Raw genomic sequence first — 23,616 nt, 5'->3', positions numbered from 1 at the left:
TCCAGAGAGACTGGAGGAGGTGCATCCGGGGTCCGGTGGGAGCAAGTAGACCTTGTGGGCCAAGCGCAAAGCATCCAAGGTCCCTGCATCCAAAGGGGTGGGCGCACCTGCCCCTCCGACCCCAGCCAGCGGCAGGAGGCGAGGGCGGCGGTGCAGGCAGTGTGCATCTTCCAGGGGCGTCGCGATCAGGTGTGGGGAAGCCGAGGCAGAGGCGGGGGTGCAGCAGCAGCAGCAGCAGCAGCAGCGGCGGGTCGGGGGGACCACAGGGAGTGCAGGTAGTTTCGTTTCCTCTTCCTCTCCGGCTCCCGGGCTCACAGAACCTGGAACCGCCAGGAGGCCTGGTCCTTGTAGTCCAGACAGTCGGGCGAGTTGAAGTTGAGTTTCCAGGCGGAGGAGGCGGCGGCGGCGGAGGCGCCGGGCTCCTTGTAATCCAAGCAGTCGGCGGCCGAGTTGAAGGCGAGGCCCGAGCCGCCGTAGCCCTGGTGGTGGTGGTGATGGTGGTGGTGGTGGTGGTGGCCCGAGGACTGGCTCAGCGGGTGCGGGTGGTGGTGGTGGTGGTGGCCGGCCATGGAGGAGGGCGCCATGGGGCTGAGCTGGTGCGGGTGGTGGTGGTGCGAGTGCATGGGCGCCAGGTAGGAGCTGCAGTCCACGCCGCCGAAGTAGGAGGAGGAGGGCGCGGGGTAGGCCTGGCCGTAGCCGCCGCCCTGGCCGTACGACATGGGGTACGAGGCCGCCGCCGAGGCCGCGCCCGCCGCCGCCGCCACCGAGCGCTGCATGCACGACGCGTTGCCCGGGGCGGCCAGGGGCTCGGGCACCGCCACGGACGCGGGCGCGGAGCCCGGCGAGATGGAGGCCGGGCTCCAGATGGACGAGGCGGCGGCCGGCGCGCTCAGGGACGCCGCGGGCGCGGCCACCGCCGCCGGGTTCGCGCCCAGGGCCCCCGCCGCCGCCGTCGGGTGGGTGGACGCGCTGGAGGCCGAGCTGGAGGACGAGGCGGAGCTGGACACGGCGGGCGGCGTGAACTGGCCGCTGCTCTCCGAGCCCGAGCTCTCCCGCGCCGGCGACGGCTTCTTCTTGGCCGGCCGGCTCTTGGCGCCGCTCCCGCTCTGCTGCTGCTGCCGGCACTTGGCGCGGCGGTTCTTGAACCAGACCTGCGGCGGGGCCGGCAGGAGAGAGGGTCAGTCACCGAGGAGAGCTGGGGAATCTCCCCGCCCCCGGGGCCCACCACCCCGCCTCGGATCGCGCCTGGAACTCCTACCCAGGCCTCCGCCCCTCCCCATCTCCGGCCTGGCCAGCCCCTGCCCCGGCCCCTGCCTTCCAGCTCCTCCGCCCGCCCCCCTCCGACTGCTCCAAGACCTCCTCTGGCCCAACAGGGATGTGACACAGCAACTCTGCCCATGGGTGGGACAGCTGCCTGGGTCCAGCACAAGTCCAGCCACCTCTGGACTGCTGCTGTGGCTGTTCCCAGCAGCCCAGTGGGTTTGGAGCTCTGCCTGCCAGGGCTGGGGCGCAGCAAACAGCCGGGAGGCAGGCGCAGGCCGGGAAGTGGGGGGCAGTCACCAAGTTTGAGGCCTGAGCCAGTGGGCCGGGCCGGGAGGGAGGCCCGGGGTGGGCAGGGAGAGAATTGGGGTGAGAGTGGGAGCAAAGGAGGAAGCTGAAGTGGGAGACGAGGCAGGGAAGCCTGAGCAGAGTTTCGTTGGGCTCCTTGGCTGGGGGGGGGGAGGGGGGGACCTAATGGTACAATCAGGAGTCTCTCCCTCATCTTGGAAGCCCTGGTACTTGGCATTGCACTCATCCTTGGTACTTTCTCGAGACTCCTCCGAGAAAAGAAGGCGAGATAAAAGGCTCCCCAGCCCCCCCCCCCCCCCAGGGGAGTTCTGAGTTATAATCCAAACAGTATTTTTGGGGGCTCTTTCATCGCAAAGCCCATCGCCCGGTTTTGCATTCGGAATCCAAGGAAGCGTCTAATTAAACCGGCACTAACTACCTGCGGAGCCACCTCCCAGACAGGGCACAGGCTCCGGCCAAGCGCCACTCCTCTGCTTTCAGGATTCCCGGGGTGCAGGGCGAGGGCGGAGGCCGCATTCAGGACCCCGGAAGAGCCTGCCCAGCCTGCCCAGCCGGGGGAGGCCGAAGAACTGGGGCCAGTGTGGGGCCCTCAGGGCACTTTGCCTTCGGAGCCTCTTTGTTCTCCCGCAATCCTAAAAGGGACCTTTGATACCCAAAGCGCCCTGGGGCCCAGGGCCGAATCCGGGGCTCTAAGCTAGTTCCTTTAACTCCGTCCCCTTCTTCCAGGCTCAGGGCCAGAGTGGGAATAGGGGGGTGGGGGTGGGGGTGGGGGTCTGGGAGGGACCGCCCCGTCTGGTAAGCCCGCCCCAAAACCAGACCCCAGGCCCCGCACCCCTATCCTGACCTGGAGCGCCCGCGTGCGCACCTGGACTCGGGACTCCGGCAGGTTGATCTTGAGCGCCACCTCCTCGCGCATGAAGATGTCCGGGTAGCGGGTCTTGGCGAAGAGCGCCTCCAGCACGTCCAGCTGCGAGCGTGTGAACGTGGTGCGCTCCCGCCGCTGCTTCCGCGGGGTGGCTGCGGGGACACGGCCCGGGTCAGCGCCGGCCACCGGGACCCGGAGGGCTGGACAGGACCCGGCAGGCCCCGAGCGGAGACGTCGGAAAAGAAAGCCGAGCGCCCAGCAAAGGAGGCCGAGCCCCAGAGGCCACAGGTGGCAGAGAGTGCGTGTGTGCGAGCCACCATCTCTGAGGCTGGGCTGCCCCCTGCCCCAACTCTCTCAGGTTAAGAAAGGAAGAGGAATTATGCAGTTTTCCTTCTTACACACACACACACACACACACACACACACACACGGACACGCACACACACGCACCAACAAACTCCTTGGCTGGAGGTTTGGGCAGAGGTGCACAGAACCACCACCTGGAAAACACTTTTCGAGGGAATAAATGGGAGCAAAAGAGCGGCGCTAGACAAGAAAGCCAGAATCCGGCTCCCGCCATCCAATCAGCGGCACACAAGTTGGTGCAGGCGGCCGGTCTGGAGGACAATTTAGGGAGAGAGAATCCCCGTCCTCAGCCCTCAGCTCAGCCAATCGCTTCCTGGGACAGCTCTGGGAGAGTGTCCTCATTCAGCGTTGGGTCAAAGGAAGAGATTCACACGTGCACACCCCAGAAAAAGCCACCGGGGAAACGAATGGCTGTGCTGCTGCTGGCGGTGGGGCCGCAACAGGAGGCAGGGGGGTCAGTACGGCCCCGTCCCAGTGTGCCCGCTGCCCAGTTGCCACCGCCCTGGCCCCCCTCACCGCCCTGCACACTCTGCCCTGAGAGCCTGCAGCGGGCCCTGCCTGATAAACAGACCTGGCTCCCCCGGGCCTGCTCCCCAGCCAACCGTGTGCTCGAACCCAAGAGCCTGTGGGTCCCCAGGGATGTGCAGGGGCTGAGGCCGGGTGGGGGCTGGTGCTCACCCGGGTAGCCCACGGAGGGGTGCAGGAGGTCCATGGCGGGCCCGGCCAGGCCCAGCCCGTTCATGCCATAGGGGGGTTGTTTGAGGTAAGACATCATGCTAACAGCCGGGTGAAGGCGCCCCGACGGATCCAGGGGGCCGGGCGCAAGGCGGGGCGACCACCGCGCTGTCAGTCCTTCAGGCTCTGCTGGGTCTTGGGGCTCGGCCTGCGGAGACAGGAGACACAAGGACAGAGTCGTTGGTTCTCATTCGCAGTCCTCTCTCTCGGCTTCCTGGTCTTGTCGGAGGCAAGGAGCCGCGGGGTGGGGAGGGGACACGGGCTATGGACTGCGCGGGGCTGTCCATTCGGCTCGACAAGGCCCTTCCTTAGTCCAAAGACCAAGACTTCTCCAACAAGCAAACTTTCCTGGGCCGGCGGTGGCCCCTCTTTTGGCGCTTGGGACGGGCCAGAAAGACACGGAGGGCATCGCTAGGGGTGAGAAGGTAAAAGCTGGACTGGGCCAGGGATGTCGGAGTCTGAACCTCGGAGAGTGCGAGGCCCCAAAACTAGGGAAATTCTAGCCGGGCGGGCGGGCCGGAGCCAGAGCCGGCCCCACACCGCACAGCAAACGTGCACCGGGCCCCGCGGCAAGCGCCCAGGGGTGAGGGGCTGTTGTTTCATTTTGCTTGAAATGTTTTCAAAAGCGAGAAGACACGGTAGAGATGACAGAGAACCCAGGTGAGGCGCTCGCAGCACCTGGGCCTCCCCCAGACGCAGGGCGCAGAGGAGGAGAGGACGGTTCTTTAAAGGACGCGGAGGCTGGTGCCGGCCCGGAGCCCACAGCCAGCCCTCCAGTGGGCCTCTCTCAGTGTTTAGCCGCTGAGAGAGCGCTCACCCCAAATCCCCCTGCACCCCAGCCGCACTCACTGGCCCAGGTCCCCCAGAGCCGGCCAGAAGGCGCAGAAGGGGCCACAGGAGCCCGGGCGGCTCTAAGGCCCGGCCCCAGGTTAGGGGCGCCTGGTTAGGGCCGAGCCCAGGCCTTTCTCCACCAACTCCAGCGGTTCTGGTTTCTTTGATTTCTCCTGGGGGTCCTGGTGTGGGCAATGGGGTCTGGCCGGGGACTGTGCCCGAAGGAAGGGCCTGACAGACTGGGGAGGCGGGAGGGCAGCAGGTCCCGCGCGCTCCCCGCCTGCCCTGCGAGCTGAGCCGCGGCCCCCGCGCCCTGTCGGGCCCAGAGAACTAGGCCCGGCGGCGGCGTCGCTCGCGCTGGCCGGGACTGGGGGGAGAGGGGGTCAGAGCTGGGCTCCCCCGATTGCCCCGAGCCCGAGGCACCGCTCTGGGGAGCCAGGAAGCGGCGTGGATCGGGGGAGCGGACTGGGCCCTGGAGGAGGACCTGTCGCTTCCCCGAGCTGCAGGGCAGCTGCGCGCAGGCCCGGGCGCCGCGGGGGGAGCGCAGGGTGAGAAGTCCCAGCTCAGCGCGCCTCCCGCTCCGCTCCTGGGGGACCCCCGGCTGGGGAACCCCATTTGCAGGGAAGGGGAAGAAAGGGAAACAGCCGGGACCCTCGGGCCACGAGGACGCTGCTGAGCTGCAGCGGGAGTTGCAGAGACTTTGATCAAACTTAGCACTGACTTCTGCTCGGTGACTTCGGCGCAGGCGGGGGCGCGGGGCCGCGGCGGAGCCCCGGGGTCGGCGGCGGCGGGCGCACCCAGACGCGAGCCACGCCGCCCGCCCCCCCCCCCCCATTCTCGCCCCCCACCCGCCGGGAACCTGGGAAGCGGGGACCCGCCTGAAGAAGGGGAGGCGAGGGCACCCCGCTTGTGTTCGGAGCGCAGGGCGGCCCCGCGGCGGCTCTCTCCTTACCTGCCCGCCGCCGCCCGCCGGGGCCGCTCACCATCCGCTCCGCGCCCTCACCGCCCCGCCGGCGGCCACCCTGCAAAACGGAGCAGCGCGGGGACCCATCACCCGCCGGCCTGCAGGGCTCTGGGACCCCCGGACTTCTTTCTCTCCCCAACTTCCCTCCTCCTCCCTCTCTTCTCTCCCACTGGCTTTGTGCCTGTCCCTCCAGGTTTCACTTTATTGCACAGACACTTTGTTTGCAAAGCCCCACACGCTCTCGAGACAGACACTACCTCGCCCGGGACCCCGCCGAGGGGCCTCGGGGTGGAGGTTAGGGGGGAAAGGGTGGGGGTGAGAGGGGCAGAGTTGGGGGGCGGCTCGCAGTGGCCGCTGCGCTCCCGGTCCAGCGTGGAGGCGGCTGGGGGACTGGTGGGCCGGGAAAGTCCTGCAGAGGCACTTTGCAAACTAAATAAATCAAGTGCTTTACCTTGTCGGAGCGGCTTGTCTTGCTCGGTTGTTTAGGTGATTGGAAATGTAGCCTGATGAAGATTGATCACCTTTCTGCTGCCCTCCCCGGGTATGTGAACGCGAGGTGAGTGCGTAACGGGGCCGGGCTGCCAATCCCGGGCCCCGCGCGGGCTGAGTGACAGGGAGCCGGGCAATGGCAGCCCGCGCCCGGGGTTACCTCCGCGCCCCCGCCCTCCCGCCCGCCCCCGCCCCCCGCCCTCGCCCGCCCGCCCCGCCCCGGCCGCGCTCACTGCGGGGCTCGGCTGGCAAACGCCGCTCGGAGCCGGGCTGGGAAGCCCGGGGCGCGGAGCGGGGCGCCGGTCCCTGGGCCGCCCCGGCCCCCGCCCTCCCCTCGCCCTCTCTGCGCCCCGGAGGGAGTGGCCGGGAGGAGGCGAGGTGCCGGAGAACCGGTTCTCCTCTCGCTCCCCCGCGCGCCTGCCCACTCGGCTCGTGGGCCCGGGTGTGGGCGCGGGGACTCCGGCGCCGCGTGCGGGAGGGGAGCGAGCCCCCGGCCCCCGGCCCCGCGCGTCCCGCCGCGGGCCCCGGCGTCGTCTCGGGCGCCGCCACCTGCAGACGGCGCCGCGGGCGGCTCGTGCCGGCACAGGCTGCTCCGTCCGCCCGGGGTGCGAGCTCCGCCCGGCGCCGCGGGCCCCCGCGCCGCGTGCCCGTCCTCGGTGTCTCCTGGGGTTTCCAGCCTCCCCCCCCCCCCCATGTAGGATATTTGCAAATCTTAACGCTTCTCCGGGAACGTCGGAGCCCCGCGTCTCCTCCCCCTTGCACACACACTACTGGTGAATCAATCGAAAGGTTTTGATCGGAAACTTTCTCTTTACTACTCTTCCTCCTTCGGCCAGGGACAGCCTGGGGGGACCCCCGGCCACAGACACCCCCCCCCCGCCTTTATCTTCTCCCCCCAGTGCCGCGGAGGGCGCCTCCCGGGCCGGTCTCCCCGTGTTATTCGTACTGGAGAAGCCCGCGTCCCAGCCGAACATAACTTCTCAGGCGCATCCACCTGGGTGGACTTTTTTGCAAAGCGCAAAAAAGAAGAAAAAAAAAAAGTGTTTTCGGGCGCCATCCTGAGCAAGGCAATTCTTCTCAGTGGCACCTCCTCCTGAATATGAGGCACTTTCCTGCCTTTCGAGGAATTCTGCCCTTTTCCCGCATCGCCGCCGCTCCCCTGCAGCCCTGCGGGCGGGAGGAAAGTTGGGGCGGGAGTGGGTGCGGCGGGGCCGGGGCCGCGGGGCCGGGGGAGCCCGCGGGGCGCACAGGGGCCGCAGCCGCCGCTCATCAAAGCGCTGCCCCTCCCCCCCAGCGACACTCTCCTTTGGAGCCCGGATAAAATACGGTAACAGAATATGATGGAGGGCACACTGTTTCCGTAACTGCCTCTCAAAGGGCCCGGCGGATCTTCTGAGGACCTTTAATAAGGCTTTGGCCGGTCCTTTTGTCCATCTCTCAAAATCAACTCCTTCTAATTGAAGTTGGAGCTGAAAGCGAGCTAATGTTCAAAGAAAGTGGCCGCCGGACCCACGAAATTACATTTTTTTTTTTCTTTTGGACGAGGAGGGAACATCGAATCAAAGGGGCCGGGAGGAGGGGTGTGAATGGGGAGTGCGGGGGAGAGAAAGGGGTTTTACAAGATCCTTCTCTGGTTCACAAAAGTCAGCGACACGGGCGTCTCTCCTCGGAACAAAGGCGCCGCGGCCCATTCACAAAAGGGGGAGCGTCAGAGACACGGAGGGAAAACAATCAGAGAAGCGGGAGAAAAGGGCAGAACGCGGGAAAGAAAAGTTTAAGGAGGAAGAGACGGACCGGGCCGGGACGCACCTCGGGCTCGCGCAGGCCGCGGCGGGGAGCCGCGCTCGGGGCCGCAGCCCGAGCCCTCCACCCCCCCCGCCCCCCGCCCCCCCCCCGCCCCGCTGGGAGCGGGCGCAGAGGTTTAAAGAAAGAAAACGAAATGCACCCCCTCCTTCCCTCCGGGGGGAAGGCGCGGGCTGGGGCGCCCTGGGTTCGGGGGGAGGAGGGGCGTCCTGGCCACGTCCGCGCCCAGAGCCGCCCGGCCCGGGCCTGCGCGCGGGGCGCGGGGTGCGCCCCCGGGGCCGGGTGCGTGGCCGATGTCAGGCCCGCCCGCCGCCCCAGCGGCTCCCGCTTCCTCGGACCCCGTGGCCCGCCGCGGGGCGGCCGGGGCCGCGGTCCGGGCGGCGAGGCGGGCGCTGGAATGCGCTCGGCGCTCGGTCCCCAGGGCCCCGCGCGGGGCCCGCCGCTCCCGCTCCAGATGCCGCCGGGGCCCGGAGGAGCGGGAGGAATGGAGGAGCAGGATCCCTCCTCCGCACACACCCCTAATGAGGGTGTTTATCTAATCCCCACATTGCAGGCGAGTTTTCCTAATGCTCCACCCGTAAACCCCGGGATTAAGAGAAGAAAAAGAGAGAGGAGAGGGGAGAGGGGGAGAGGGACGAGGAAGGGGGAGAGAGAAGGAGAGAGGGAGAGAGGGAGAGAGGGAGAGGGAGAGGGAGAGAGAAGAGAGAGAGAGAGAGAGAGAGAGAGAGAGAGAGAGAGAGAGAGAGAGAGAGAGAGAGAGAGAGAGAGAGAGAGAGAGAAAGTTTCTTGTACTCGGCGTGGAGGACCAGGCGGCGTCACTAGCACTTGCCCAGGTGGGAGCCGCGGCCCTTCAGCCACCGGAGGAGAGGGGCATCGCAGGGGGCGGGCAGGTGGACCCGCCCGGCCTGCGGGAGGCGTGGGGCTGGGCTCCGGGACCCGGACCGGGCATCCAGGTGGCCCCGAGGCCGGTCAGCCTCCGGGACCCTCGGGGCGGGGGAGGGGCCGGGGGAGCGGGCCAGGCGCGGCAGCTCTGCACCGGCCCCAGGGCTGTGCCAGGCCAGCCCGCCGCCACCCTCCTCCTCCCCGGAGACCCCGGCCCAGGGCTCCTGGGGCCGCAGCCGGGCTCCGGGTCCGGCCTCCTGGGCTCCGGGCTGGCGCCTGCGCTGGGGGAGGCCGGACCGGCCAGGCCCGGGGTCCGCGCGCCGCCGCCGCCGCCGCCGCCGCCGCTGCGGGGCGTGCGGGCGCCACAAAGCAAAGCCCGCGAGGCCGGGCCTGGGCGGGAGGGGCCGGGCCGCGGCGGCACGTCTGGAGCCCGGGGGGTCGGAAGCGGCCCGGGAGCCGGCTCTCTGGGGGCTCTGGGAAGGGAAGGCTCCCCGAATCCAGCCCAATGGGGTGGGCCCCGCCGGCCGCCCGAACCTCAGGCCGCTCCGGGCCGGCGGTTTCCGTCTGCCGCCTCCCCGGCTCAGAGCGGCTCCCGAGAGCCTTCCCCAGGGAGGGCTGCTCCTCTCTTCTCCTGCTCGAATAAAGAGGACAAATACCCGATCTCACCGAGTCCCGATAACTTTTCAACAACTTGTTAAAATCCTTGCCGTGAAGAAACTCTACCGTAGCAAGTTTTTGCCATTTTGAAAGACTGGCAACTGAAGGCGCTGCACACTTTTGAGGGGAATTTATGTGTGTATGTGCATGTGTAACTACGTGTGTGTAAGTGTATGATCTAGGCCAAAGTGTAAATGCTAGTGAACTGTTTTCTCTATCTCCTGACTTGTTGAATTAGCCTTGTTTCGGACACCTCTCTAGAGGAGTAATGGGAAACTACCATAAAATTGCCAATTTCTGTTGCCTAGAACTTGCTAAAAGTTCCTTTTCCCTTGGTCTCTGTGTCTCTCCGTCTCTCTCCCACACACACACCTGAATGCACTCACTCCCCTCCAACAATAATTCTCTTCCTTTCACTTCAGCACCTACAGACTCGCCAGTTATCAGAAGTCCTAGTTCTTCACAGGAGTGCAAAATTATAACAATTTAAAATAATAGTGTGGAAAATTCATCAAGATATTACCTTTTTTTTTTTCAGTGCTGTGGAATCAAAATTTTCCTTATACCTTTAAAAGAGATGACCCTTTACGTAAGATGATAGTTTACACTGCTCAGGAAGATATGACTAATTGCTTTTCAAATCCAGTGCCTGTGTCAGCAGGGCCCCTCCAGGATGGTGTGTCACGCCCTGTGTTCAAAAGGACCATTTTTCCCACATGAAGTCTCACAGATACACAAGCTTTTCTTCAAATCAGTGTTATTCTGATTGCAAGGAAGCAGCAGAGTGTTTAAGGTAAGAAAGTTTCTGCTTTTATTGAAAATTTATATATGACTTCAGTATTGTAATAAATAAACAGATAACCATTTTCACACAAAAAATGACAATGCTATGCTAGAGAAGAAAATATTAATTGGGAGACTTGTGCATAGTGGCAAGACAGACTTTTTATCAATACAGAATAAATATTAACAGCGTTCTTGAGCCAATGTTGAGAGCCAACAGAATGTAGGAACCAAGCGAGATGTAATAAATAATTACCCAGAGAAAAAGATGGCACATTCTCAGAAGAGCTCTTTGTAAACTAATGCATGTCAATTAGCCCCGTCCTCAAAGCTCACCTTTAAGTCACAGGACTTGTCTGGGGCTGTGTTAAAGGGCCATCCTCTGAGGAGAGCAGAGGAAAGGGACTCTATTATCCTTACAGTGAAATGCAAAACAACTGCAGAAAATCCCACTGGCAAACAGAACAGTTTAATAAGTAAATTGAATATGATCTAGCTATAAAATTTAGGTAACAGAGTCAGGGTTACATATGGCAGGACTGGAAAAAAATCATGACATTTTTCTTATTCCCCTCGGACCCCCCTCCCACCATCATTATGCTATTAACATAAAAAAATGTTTTAAAATTTCTCTCGTCAAAAAATGAGGGAAGGGTGTTCCTTTCTTTCTTCTGTGAATGGTTTCTCGAACACTCCCAATACCAATCACTCACAAGGTATCTGTGCAAATCTATCTCACATGATTTCAAGGAAATGATTAACTCACACAAAACCCCTTAAACAAAGCTACGTGGGAGCTCTGTATATTTAAACCGGAAAGGCGGGAGGACAGGGGTGGTGGTGGTGGTGTAGCAAAGAAGTACAGTTCAGCCAAATGAAATGTTAAGTTTTAAATCAAGGGACGACGACGAGTCTGGCTTTCCGGTCTGTGGACCCAAGACTGAAATGTTGGGATATAGTTTGGGCCGGCTGCTACTGGAGAACACACTTCTCTTCCTTCTTGGCCATCTTGCCTTTGTTTTGCTCCAGAGTTCGCTCCAAATGCTCATCTTCTTCCTCGGCCCTGGAAGTCAAACAGGAAACGAAATTATTTTTCTTCGCGGAGGGCAGAGCGGCACTCCCCTCCTCCCCAGGCCCAGCGGGTGCGGATACCTCGGGGCCAGCGGGAGGCTGCCCGGCCCACCCTCTGGACCGAAATCTGAGAAAACTTCTCGCCCCTCAGCAGGTGCAGAGCCTCCACCCAGCCCGCCCGCACTCACTGCTTCTCCTGGGCGTCCAGGTCCCGGACGAGCGCGTCCCGCTTGTTGACCAGGGCCACCAGCTCGTCCAGCAGGAGCTGCTCGCGTCGCTTCTGGGCCTCCGTCTTCTGCCAGTCTGCGGGCGGGAGGCTCGTTATCCACCGCGGGACCTCTGCGCACTCCCCCGCTTCCCGCCTTTCCCAGTCTCCTTGACTTGCTCCACAAACCATCTTATGGAACCACTAGTGTTTTGTGGGGAGTTTGGCCATCGAGATAAGGGTTCACCCCTAAAGCCCCGCTTTCTAGCATTTCCCGCGGATGAAGACGGCTATGGCGGGCTGGAACCGGAAAGAGACCAGGTGTGAGCCGGGGCCAGCCTAGGTGCGCACCGCTCAGCCACAGTGGGGGAGGGGGAGCTGGAGGCCCGAAGAGGCCGCCTGAGGCGAGGTGGTGGGGGATGTGGGTGAATGAGGGGCGGGAAGCCGAGATGGGGGATAAAATCCTCCTGAAAGGGCTAGAGAATCTGCCTGAGAACCTATCCTCCTCCCCGCCCCCAGCCTCACCCCATACCGCCTATTCTTCACTAATTTCCTCTTCGCTCTATTTTAGCAGTTGGATGTATCTCACACTGGGCGCCATATGCTTCACAATAACTTTAAAAGTAGTGAATCGGCTAATTAGCATTTTTCTTTGAAGTAAAAAATAAATTTGCTCTGCAATATTACACTGCAGCTCTCGATCGCATCACAGCCAGTTTTCTTTTGGAGAGGTTGGCTGGGCGATTTCAAATCAAAGCACTTTTGCTAGGGAAAAATTTCATACTTCTTTTTGAAACCCCATGTTAAAGGTTAGAAAATCCGATGAGCAGTGTTCTTTACATGGGTAGGAGCAGTTTTTTGAAGGTTTTAGGTACCAGTAATATATTTCCTAATCTTTGCTGGTCTGATTATTTTCTTAAGATGAGCAGCAGTTTGGTTTGATAAAAACAGAACCTAATCGAACATTTAAAGCACTTTTGTAACTAAAGCCAACAGCTCTCTGGCCAGACTGTAAGGGCTTGTAGCTGTCAATCAATCCCCAGTCTACCCCGCCTCCCTCATTAGGAAGGTAAACAATGAAAAGAAGAAGTAGATGATGAGGCAGATAGCAGAACAAATGAGGACCTAGAGGGAAACAGGACACCAGCTTAAAAAAACAAAAAAACAAAAAAACCCAATCCTGGCCACTGACTCAAGCAGCCCCTCCCCCAGCAAACGCACTTTCCAAAAAATAGAGAGAAGTGCAATCCTTTTGGGTTTCTCTCCTCTCTCCATTGCCCTGGGCAATCATGTTAAAACTCACATGGCTGGTGCTTATTCAGATAAATCTAACAATGCACACCGCTGGTTACCATGTGAATCTTCACAAACCACACAAGAATGTGCTGGTTCAAATCCCTCCGACCCCCTCCAAAGCAAAATTTATTCAAGACAGCAAACTGCTCAGCAGCTTTATGAAAGCAAATGGTGCTAGAGGGAATTCTATCTTGTATTTACAAATTAAAAATTAGATACATCATCATGCAATAAAGGTTAGAATAGCAGCAAGAAGCTAGTATGGTTTATTCAATTTTATCATTATTCCTTTCATTATAAGCTCAAATACATAGATACAAATATATAAATCATACCATATATTAATAATCCACATCCGATACAAAACATCACACAAATAAATGGTCACAATGCATTCTCATTAAAAAAGAAATAAAATATTCTATAACATGGAGGAATAAATTATTAATATGACAAGTTTTTTCTAAATATAAGAATTTGAAATGAAAAGCAAGACTGAAGAAAGGTCATATTTTATCATAATTTTATTCTTCGAATTAAAATGCTACTGAGTTTCAGGAATGCTGGACAATTTTCTAATCTGGTTCTTGTTCTTAATCAGTCTCATTCTACATAGTAGATATTTTAATAGTGCTCTCCAGGGTGCAAGATCTTAAAGTTCATCTAGTCTAATTTCAGGTAACTGTAGTTCTAGAAATATTAACTCAGAGAAAAACCCACTAAATTTGTAAAAGATTTGTAACTAAATTTTATAATTATTGAGATTACTAGTTTTGATGAATATTAATGTTCCATTCCAACCTGTAGAAATCATGCTGATTATAAGCTTTAATTTATAATCTTTATTTCCAAAACATTTTAATAAGAGCTTTATAACTGGGAAATTTTCTCCACCATATACTTAAAAAGTATAATTAAATTGAAACTTACTTTTTTTTAAATAACATTTTTTTATAACAACAGACATTGAATTAGCCCTTCTCTACACTTGACCAGTGACTTTTAAGGGTTTAATCAATAATTAGAAATATCAAGATTTCTTTAATTTTTAAAAAACAAGGCTTTAACAAAATGCATAAGAGAGAAAAATTTTTAACCCTTGATATTATATATTGAAAAATTAAAAAAAATTTTCAAGCTGAATTTCCCATAACTGTAACAAAAATATTTTAAAATTATGAATATTTAGGTAATTTTTATCATTTCACAGTCAAATTTAACTGATATTAGAATTTAAATTGTAGAGGAAATAGCTATGTGCAGTGAGTACATTTTACAGTGGCAAACTATTTTTATTTTGTACTTGCTTTTCATGGGAGTAAATTTATACAAACATACATAATTGAATGCTAGCTTGGGAAATTAAGTAAACTATTTTGATGATTTAAAAAAATTAATACATTTAAAACTGATCAAAATCACATTTGTATGTGCAAGTCTAAATTTAAAAATTAAAAAAAACCTTTTAAAATAGCTTCATCCAGACATAATGTTATGTTTTAAAAACCTGTATGTAAGTTTATGTGTTACCTCTTCTGCATTTTAAGAAAGGATTATTCACCTATAGCTCCACTCACAGCTAGGTGACTTTGGGTTGGACAGACTACAATGTGTGTTCTGATTAATTTAAAGATTCCAATGTACTTTTGCTACAAAAGCCATATCCTCACAACAAATAGGATTAAGTTTTGATGCTGCATTTGAGCCAAAGTATTGAAATAAAAAGATTCTGTTTATGTCCATGTGCAATGAGCTGTTTTGTTAATTTGAAAAAAAAAACACCTCTTTTTTATATATAGGGTTAATTATTTATTCCCCGATTCAGTTTCTTTGCTGAAGTTGATAATCAAATTGGAAAAAAGGCAAAAGAAATACCTATAAACACTTTAATAGAAAGGACCTACAGTTGTTGTAGTAAACCTTCCACCTTGCCACTATAAATAAGCCTGGCACTTTGATGAAAATTAACACTAGTTTTGTAAAGAGCACATTCGGGGATTGCAGTCAAGTCTTATCTTTAGTTCCAGTCAACTAGCAATCCTGAAAGAGTTTGCATCATCATCAGAGCAGGCCATTTGATAGGATTCTACCTCTGTACCTAATCAATCTATGGAAGACTGTGGCTGTGCTGTGCAACAAAGCTAAAATAGATTTACAAATGGGGTTTTAGGGGATAAGCTCCTCCACAGGATTACATATTGATTTTAAATATAAAAAGCTTATCATATAAACCATAACTACAAAAATAGTGAACCTATGCATAAATCCCTTTAGAAGAGCACTCACTTCAAACTCTAAGCCAAGAATAAATCAAGATGTACAAAATCCTAGAGAAGATCCATTTCTTGTGCAGAAAATGCACACACCACTTTCTAAAAGCCCACCCCAATGTGTGCAGAAATGAATTTACCTTTCCAAGGGGGCATAAGTAATCTGGAACAAAAAAAAAACTATAGGAAAAGTATCTGAATGATGTTTGTTAGCTTAGGGGATGCTAAACTTAGCACAGTAGAGTGAAACTCCTGCTATGAAAAAAAACTTAAGAAAAAAAAAGGTAAAACACAGACCAGAGTAATTATGAATTTCAGAAGAATGAATATGTTGAATGTTGTTATTATTTTGCTTTCAAACCAAGCTGTTAATATTTCGTTCCATGTGCTATGGCTATTAATATTCCGTGCTTTTCTCCTGGTTTCAGCAGCAGATTTATTTGAAAATATTTTAGTTTATTTATTACAAAAACCATTGTATGACTACTAAGTATTTTTTTTTAAAAGAGATGGGCAAGAACAATGCAAAGCAAAACAAAACCAAGTAATGCTGGCTGTTAGTGTGTTTTTCTAGGTATTTAAACACTCCAAAAGGCTAATGAACCAATCACATGTATGTCCATTCTAAGGATTGGCTCAGGGGACACTGTCTTCATAGGACTGATTATCAGGATGGTCAGTACCTCTCCAGGACAGCTCAACCCTAGTACTGCCCAGGCTGGTGCAACAGGCCTCTCTCTAAAAAAAGGTCTCTATTTGTAATTAACAGGCTGCTTCTTTCTTCAAGTCTCCTTTTCCCCCTCCACCAGTAACAGAAACTCGCTGAGAGATTTGAGGCACAACCACATATAGGACAATTATGTTATTTTTAAATAAATCAAAATCATTTGAAAAAGAAAAACATTAGTTTTCCCCCTCTTAAAAACATATGGCTTTCTACTGGTCTTCCATATGTACAGGAGCATGCAGGAAAAAACGTAAGATTATTTAAGATTGTATGTCTCGTATGTAGGGACAGGACTGCTGATGAAAATGGGATCTTCTAGATGTCTCATGCCCCCCCTTTTAAGATGGTATATAGTAATAATACTGGTTTTGGGATAGAAGCAATCTCTGCCTTAAAAGTCCACTGTATTGTATCAAGTTGTGTTTTAGAGATGATTTAATTATTATACATGAAAGAGTGGGTAAATTCTTGATACTCTGTATTGAGTGTAATGTATAATGAATCTATAAAGAATAAACTGCATAATGAGTTATATATTACATATACTATATACACAAACATTTTTAAATTGTACATATACATTCCATGTAAACATATCTGCAGTAACTACCTTTCACTAACTATTCAGCTTTCCAATTTCTTAAAAATTATACAATGACTATAAAAATTATATCCAGAGGAAAAAATATCATTTATTATACTTCTATTTTTTATTTCAATGACAAGTTTCAAAGAACTTCTTAAATATTTTTGACAAATTTTATTTAGATAATCATTATGCTTGCTATTAAACACACAATTTTCATTATCTGTGGTATAATTTGATACATTTGGATAGCCACTTGAAGGAAATTAGCTATCTGAAACCTTTTAAAATGAGTCTGATTTCTAATGAGTATGTATAAATACTGTTAGTCATATTTATCAAATGAGATAATGTACATAAAAGTAAAAATAAAACTTCTATAAGTGTAAAAGATGCTATTTAGATAAATAGCATGTATTTTATCTAATAACAGTGATAATTAAAATATTTTAAAAATGTTTTCACTTGCCTTCCCCTTTATAACCTTAAATTTTTAGTTTTTGAACTAATTAGAATTGACTTATTATGGATCAGGTACCTTATCAGGTAAAGAAGGAAATTACCATGGACAGTCAATGGGTTAAGAGGTCAATATAGAATAGGAAAATCAATTTGCATTGATTAGACAAAAGGTCCATTTTACTGAGCCCAAGGGATTAGCTTTTAAGCAGACAGACATCTTTAACTATGAGACATTTTCAAATAATAAGTATAAAGAGAACAGCATTCTAAAACACCTAATTATTTTTAAAAAAATCACATATAGTAAATGCTATAGTCAAGACAGCCAATGTTTACTGATACTATGAACTATGCTTAGGATTACTACCTAATTCATTTAAAAGCTTTATGAAAAGTATGAAAGTGTTTCATTTATCTCTTATGCCAATCTTTGCCTTAATAATCGCTTAATAGGAGCTATAGTAGACTGACAGTGACATATTTCAGTGTTGACATCAATTAAATATTAAGATAAAATTTAGATTTGAAATGTGAAAAATCAAAATGGTAAATCTTACTTACCCAAACCTCTAAAGTGTAAACAACTTTAAATTGCACGTATTATGTAATTAAATCATTTAACTCCTTATATTTTCATTTTATTGAAATTTAAGCTTACTGACAAAAGTTAAGAATATCGTATGTTTAATAGCAAGTATAATGATTATCTATCTGAATTACTAGTAAGGACGTTAAGTTTTATATGACTAATGCTTTTTTAATCTAAGGCATTTATTTGCAAATTCTGTAGGTCCCTAGTCAGATCACACCTAGGGAGACAAGAAGTGTATTACACTCTTTTAAATCTCTCTTGACAATGACACCTCACATACCTCCACTCCACCATAGCATTTCTTACCTTCAATGGCTAGCATTGCCCGCAATTCCCGGTTCAGCAGCTCATACCTTCGTTCTAAGTCATGTTCTTTTTCCCTAGGCAAGTTGCAAAAGTTCATCAATATGCTAATTACTAAATCATTAAACACTTAAAAGAACCTTTAGGTTACATTGATTTTAGGACTCATAACTGACTTTTCTCTTTAACTTTAAGCTACTCCAAATAAATGATACACAAATCTAAAACCTTCCTCAGGTTGAATATCTACTAACACTATTATTTCCCCCCCCCTCAATTGTGAATTGCACAGATATATTTTAATCTGAAAATAAATAGTCTCATTCTTCAATGCTTCTTGTACTAAGTGCCAGGTATAAGAGTATTTTGTCAAAGAGTTTTCATAGTTCACAACAAACATGCTTTTGTCTAGAACTCCGTATGAAAAGAACACAGAAACATGGCAGCCCTACAAGTGCAAATTTAATATGGACACGGTTATAAAACTAGGATTGGTTAATTTTGGTGCTTCTTTATAATTCTTTTTCCAAGTTCAGGCATAACAGAAATGACAGAAATAGCAGTTTTCACTAAAATAAAACATATAAGCCTGTTTCTTCCCACACTAGGTGGCATAATATAAGAACACTGCTAGTTAGCAAAAAGGAACAAACATTAGGTCCTATAGTAAATTAAATGCTAAAGACTAAGAATGCTTACATTTGGTTTAGTCTACACTTTACTGTAATTCTTGCAATCATAAAAAGGTCACTTCTCTGTAACTCACTCATCTTTTTTATCCCAAAATTTAAGATAACATCATCTGTAGAAGACAAGGGTACTTTTGTCCTTAAGAGTTACTTTAATTTTTAACTTAGAATCAGATGTTAAATACACTTCAATTTTATTTCTTTCCCTTTTAACCCTTAACAGGCACATCAAGTCTTTTTATACACAATGCTTTATTTCTTAAACACAAAAATTGTTTATATTCATTGGCTTTCTGTATAGCCAACATTTTTTTCAGTATCTAGCACCCTATTTTTAAAATTCTTACTGTTCAGATAAAAACTGTTTATACACTATTTTTTATTTTTATATAAAATAGACTTTAATCTCTAAGGAAAGAAAATGCTAAGTCTAATAAATATGAAACCCTAAGAAACTAGTAACCAAAAGCCTAAGATCCACTGATGTTGTAGGGAAAAAAAGCAGTCACGAGTACTTACAGGAGAGAGAGCTGGTTCATTCTCCTTATTAAGGCATTTTTCTTATTAACTAACATAAACCATTCCTGCATCAGAGCTTCTTCTTCTTCAGTGTTTCTTCCTATAATTCAGGAAAAGTTATTTCTTGTTACATGACTTTTGCAGGCAGATAATTGTTTAGCACAAATGTTTTTTTTTTCTAACATGAAAACATTTTAGTTACCCCGACAGTACATATTAAAGTTTATAACAACATAAGATTAAAGTCCAAGGCCTGAAAAAAGAAATTGATATTTAAAATTTCATAATCTTCTAAAATTCAACCTTCTAAAGCTGTTATGCAGCATGTCTAAATATACAGCCCACTCCCCCCCCAAACATGTCTACAGATCATACTGACACTAATATAGTGTTAGTGTTAAAAGAAAAGTGTTCCAACTTTTAAATCCTCCCCAGAGGATTTGTTATTATAGTTCAGTGAGGAACTCATGGTGCTGACAGACATATGGTCATGATAAAGAAAAAATATTAAAAAATCATTATGAGAAGTACAATACTAGCAGGAAGATCAGAGAAGTCCAGAGATTTTGTGAAAGTTTCCACTTGTAACAACTTGTTTCTTCTCTTCTTTTTCTCCCCCAAAGTAAACTAAGACATATGTGCATATAACACTCAGGAAGTTATCATCCCTAATACAGTAAACACTTGCAAATTATTTTAAATGACCAAATTACAAAAAATGCCTATAGCTATCTGTGAAAAAACACATAATAATAAACATAATAATGTCAGTAAATCAGAAAACATTTGAACAGAGAGATGGTCTAACATTTTAGATTATAAACTTACTAATTGCACATTTCAAATTCACTTTTGCTAATATCCATTCCATCATCTATACTACTGCCCCCTCCCCAAGGCTACTGTATCAAGGATTATAATATACAGTATATATTTGATATTATTCATATAGTAATGGTCATACTAAAAATTTTGCCCTAGATGATTTGGCTAAGTGGACAGAGCGTTGGTCTGCGGACTGAAGGGTCCCGGGTTCGATTCCAGTCAAGGGTACATGCCCAGGTTGCAGGCTCGATCCCCACTAGGGGGCATCCGATCAGGAGGCAGCCGATCAATGATTCTCTTTCATCACTGATGTTTCTCTCCCCCCACCCCCCACTCTCTCCTTTTCTGGAATCAATAAACATATATTTAAAAAAATAAATATCCCAGCTAAGATTCAATATTCCAGTTAATTCCTTAAATTATATTTTCTTTGTGAGAAGATATTTTCTTTTAACTGTCAAATACATTAAAAATTTAAACAGTTCAGAGGTATAACTGAGTAAAAAGTCAAGTCCTCTTTCACCAATCTCACCCCAACATCCTTCCCGAGAGGTAAGTACTGGTAAGGTTTAGCATATTTCCTTCCACACCACAGAGATAGCTGTCTATCACACACATGTATACCTCATCTATAGATATGTACAGGTTTTTCTTTAACATAAATAAGATCATATCATACCGGGGTGGGCAAAAGTAGGCTTACAGTTATGAGTACATGAAACAAGTTTATTCTTGTATTATTATTGATTATTTTATTACTTATTATTATTAACCTACTTGTTCCCACCTCTGTATATTACCCAGTGATGTACTGTTGTCATATTGCTTGAAGGTCTACTTCATTCTTTTAAATACTTAAATTATGAATGTATCATTTAATTAACTATTTCCACATTGATATAAATTTGAAGAGAAATTTAGAATGAAAATAGAGTATAAAGAACTGTTCTGTGTGCAAAGATTAAACATACACTTCAGGCATCCTTGTGAAACAGATTTCTGTTGTTCATCATTGGGAGAACAGTGAGGATATATGTCTTCATTAAATGCTATTAAAGCTTTATGGTAGGGAGCAGATAAGATAGCTTCTTTCAGAGTTATGAACAAAAGTCTTTATTGTTTTACAGCATTTTAAATTTCTCTTTTGGGGTAGCTGGTTTTGTATTCACTTTAGACCATGTGATGGCTTGACACTAGTCATGTGACATAGGCTGTGATAGGAACAAGTCCCTGGGTAGCAACAAAAGAAGAAAGAATAAAAAGAAAAAGCTGGGGAAAAGCTTGCAATTTGGAAAAAGGCCAATTGTACCCTGGTGAAGGCCTTTTTGATCACTGAAATCACACATGTGTACAATATTAATAGGTGCAGTTACTATGATATTTTATTTTCTAATGAAAGACTTAATTCTTGTGTTCATAACCTAAGTAGCTTCTAAAAATGCAGACATTAAAAGTTTGTTTTGAGTTTAACTTAACTTATAATTGAGGCTTTCAGGAATACTAAAAGCAACTAGCCTACTCTTAAATTAGCATCATTTTCTTCAATGGAAGACTGCTTCCTTGATAATAACAATACTGATGTGGTCCTATGTTATTTTCACTTTAATTCATGCCTAGGTAAGGATAAAATCCCTCTCTCCTAATTGTTAGGAAATAACTAATAATCAGAGTTTTATGTTTCAAAAGTAAATAAGCCTAACAATAATATGTAAAGACACATTATACATTGCAACATAGATGATATGAATTAACTGAAAAGAAAAGAAACCATATTTAAGGTTAAATCAATTATGTACCAAAAATTCCTTATCTGAGATTGTACACAATGATGGAAATCTATACTTAGCCTAGCAATAAAAAAAATTAAATTTTCTTCTAACACATCATTACACTATTGTTTTCAGGGATTTGAAATTTTTTAAATTCAAAAAGCTTTTAAAAGCCAGTAAGTTGAACCATTACAAATTAATCCTGACTTTAATAACTGGTTAAAGACCCCTTTAGCTTTATAAGTAACAAAAAATATTAAAGCCTGTGATCACAGTGAGCTTTTCTCATTTCTCCTCTAACCATTTGTTATTTAATCCAATACTAGTAATCCAATTTGTCCATCAGACTTTTAAAGGGCAGAATGCAACTTCCTCAGCTTAGACACTTTTCAAAGTACAATATATTTTTCAAATGAATGCTGGATGTTTCATTTTTCCCAACTGTTCCTAGCTCTAATGCATGAGGAAAAAAAGAACAAGATGAACATTGTTCATACTGATTAAGTAAGAGCTCATTAAAGAGCTGTCAGTGCGGTACTTTGAATATGCATGAAGCATATAATCAGATCTAGTACCGTCACTAGAGGAGAATACGGTAAGTACAAAGGATTGATTTAATTACTTAGAGTGGGCTGTGGTGGTAAAGCAGTCTTGTTAGTGCAAAAAAGAAAAAGAGGCCGTATTCTGGCACTGTTAGAAAAAAAAGGCAGTTTTAGCTTCTGCCACAATACATAATCTCAGAAGAAAGCACTTTACATTGTAGCTTAGAATGAAGTCTATCATTATTTTATAAAATGGCCATAAATAATGTTTTTCTTGTTTAACTTTACCTGGTTAAACTACTTCTATTTTAAAATTATTTTTTATTTGTACTTACCAGCTACCTTTTTGTCACATTAAGAGGCAGACACGAATACTTTTTTAAATTTAAATTTTTTAAATTTCATGAACTGAAAATTTTAATATGCATTAAACTGAAAAATTTAATACGGACCATTTTGAAATAAAAAAAATCAAAATAATACAGTTCAGTATACATGTGAAAGCATGGCTGAGTTGTTATACTTATTTTAAAACATAGCCTCATGTTTATTATACAACCAATAAAAACATCCTCATAACTTTTCAAAGTATAGAGTAACCCTAGTTGGTTTGGTTGAAAGTCAGCCTGCGGACTGAAGGGTCCCAGGTTCGATTCTGGTCAAGGGCACATGACTGGGTTGTGGGCTCAATCCCCAGTAGGGGGTACTGCAGGAGGCAGTCGATCAATCATATATATTTAAAAATATAGACTAATAAAAACTCTGGAAATATTTTTTTCTACTTTGTTTTCTTAAAGACTTACGTTTTTTTATTTTGCCTCCAGAAATGCAACATCTTTTCTGACATCACAATATCTTAAATTACTATCAGTTTTTCTCTTAATTATTATAGCTGGAGTATAACTTATAAAAATTTATAAACAATCAAGAATAATGATAATGGCAGGAAAAGTAACTATGTAAATATGACTTCAAATCATTCTTAATCGCTGAAACCGGTTTGGCTCAGTGGACAGAGCATCGGCCTGAAGACTGAAGGGTCCCAGGTTCGATTCTGGTCAAGGGCATGTACCTTGGTTGCAGGCACGTCCCTAGTAGGGGTTGTGCAAGAGACAGCTGATCGATGACTCTCTCTCATTGATGTTTCTAACTCTCTATCTCTCTCCCTTCCTCTCTGTAAAAAAATCAATAAAAATATATTTTTAAAAAAATAATTCTTCCTCTAACATAAACAAAAACCATTTAATAGAAAACAGCATAAAACAGAACACTACACATTTAATACATGTTAGCTGACTATAGAAACCACTTTTATATTTCATTTCCTAAAAAACCCACATTACTTAACGTCAAGATTTAATTTTATTCAAGAATTCACCAAGGAATCTGTATGTAGTTTTCATTTATATTTTTCAGAAGCAATGTTTTGATGTAAATTTTTATATAAATATGAGTGATGTAAAAAACCTAAATTTTTGAAAAATTGTTTAAAAGACTGTCTACTAATTAACTTTCCTAATTAAGCTTTCATATAAAGTTATCTATTTAGAAAGATATATTTTTGACAGTGAATTCTTACATAAACACAAAATAATAAACAATACAATTTTAGCTGAAAAGATGAATCCAAGGAAAAAAATGAAAACACAAAGATGTAGATTTGTATATATAAACAAACTCAAAATTTTCTACCATGAAAACATTAAGAAGTGCTGAAATCTTGCCATGGACCCATACTGGATGGAGATGGCTAATTAGTGATCAGCTCCATGGCCCTTAAGAGCCTGTGTCTCTTTAAGGTACACTGAAAATAATT

General features: G+C 47.7%; 2 protein-coding genes across 18 annotated transcripts in view; both read right to left on the bottom strand.

Annotated features, from left to right (window-relative positions):
* Nucleotides 1–240: 240 nt before the first annotated feature.
* Nucleotides 241–5,980, bottom strand: OTX1 (orthodenticle homeobox 1). 2 transcript variants are annotated; one of them, XM_045580798.1, is made up of 5 exons: nt 5,782–5,980; nt 5,319–5,388; nt 3,479–3,683; nt 2,435–2,586; nt 241–1,151 (listed from the first exon to the last, which is right to left on the bottom strand). In XM_045580798.1, exons 3-5 carry the CDS (start codon nt 3,573–3,575, stop codon nt 312–314), a joined length of 1,089 nt encoding a protein of 362 aa, XP_045436754.1. In that variant the 5' UTR covers nt 3,576–3,683; nt 5,319–5,388; nt 5,782–5,980; the 3' UTR covers nt 241–311. The 2 variants fall into 2 exon arrangements, with proteins under 2 accessions (XP_045436754.1, XP_036291378.1); XM_036435485.2 differs by lacking the exon at nt 5,319–5,388.
* Nucleotides 5,981–9,948: 3,968 nt separating this feature from the next.
* Nucleotides 9,949–23,616, bottom strand: part of EHBP1 (EH domain binding protein 1) — a 263,931-nt gene continuing 250,263 nt past the window's right edge. For all 16 annotated transcript variants that reach the window (XM_036435472.2, XM_036435473.2, XM_036435477.2 and 13 more), the window contains 4 exons: nt 18,665–18,764; nt 17,460–17,533; nt 11,204–11,318; nt 9,949–11,007 (listed from right to left, as the gene is read on the bottom strand). In XM_036435472.2, coding sequence (XP_036291365.1) covers nt 10,917–11,007; nt 11,204–11,318; nt 17,460–17,533; nt 18,665–18,764 — 380 coding nt within the window. In that variant the 3' untranslated portion in view covers nt 9,949–10,916. The remainder of the gene's footprint in view (nt 11,008–11,203; nt 11,319–17,459; nt 17,534–18,664; nt 18,765–23,616) is intronic.

Source organism: Pipistrellus kuhlii, unplaced genomic scaffold (assembly GCF_014108245.1).
Source record: "Pipistrellus kuhlii isolate mPipKuh1 unplaced genomic scaffold, mPipKuh1.p scaffold_m20_p_13, whole genome shotgun sequence".
Classification (NCBI taxonomy): domain Eukaryota; kingdom Metazoa; phylum Chordata; class Mammalia; order Chiroptera; family Vespertilionidae; genus Pipistrellus; species Pipistrellus kuhlii.
This window is presented reverse-complemented; position numbering and strand designations above follow the sequence as displayed.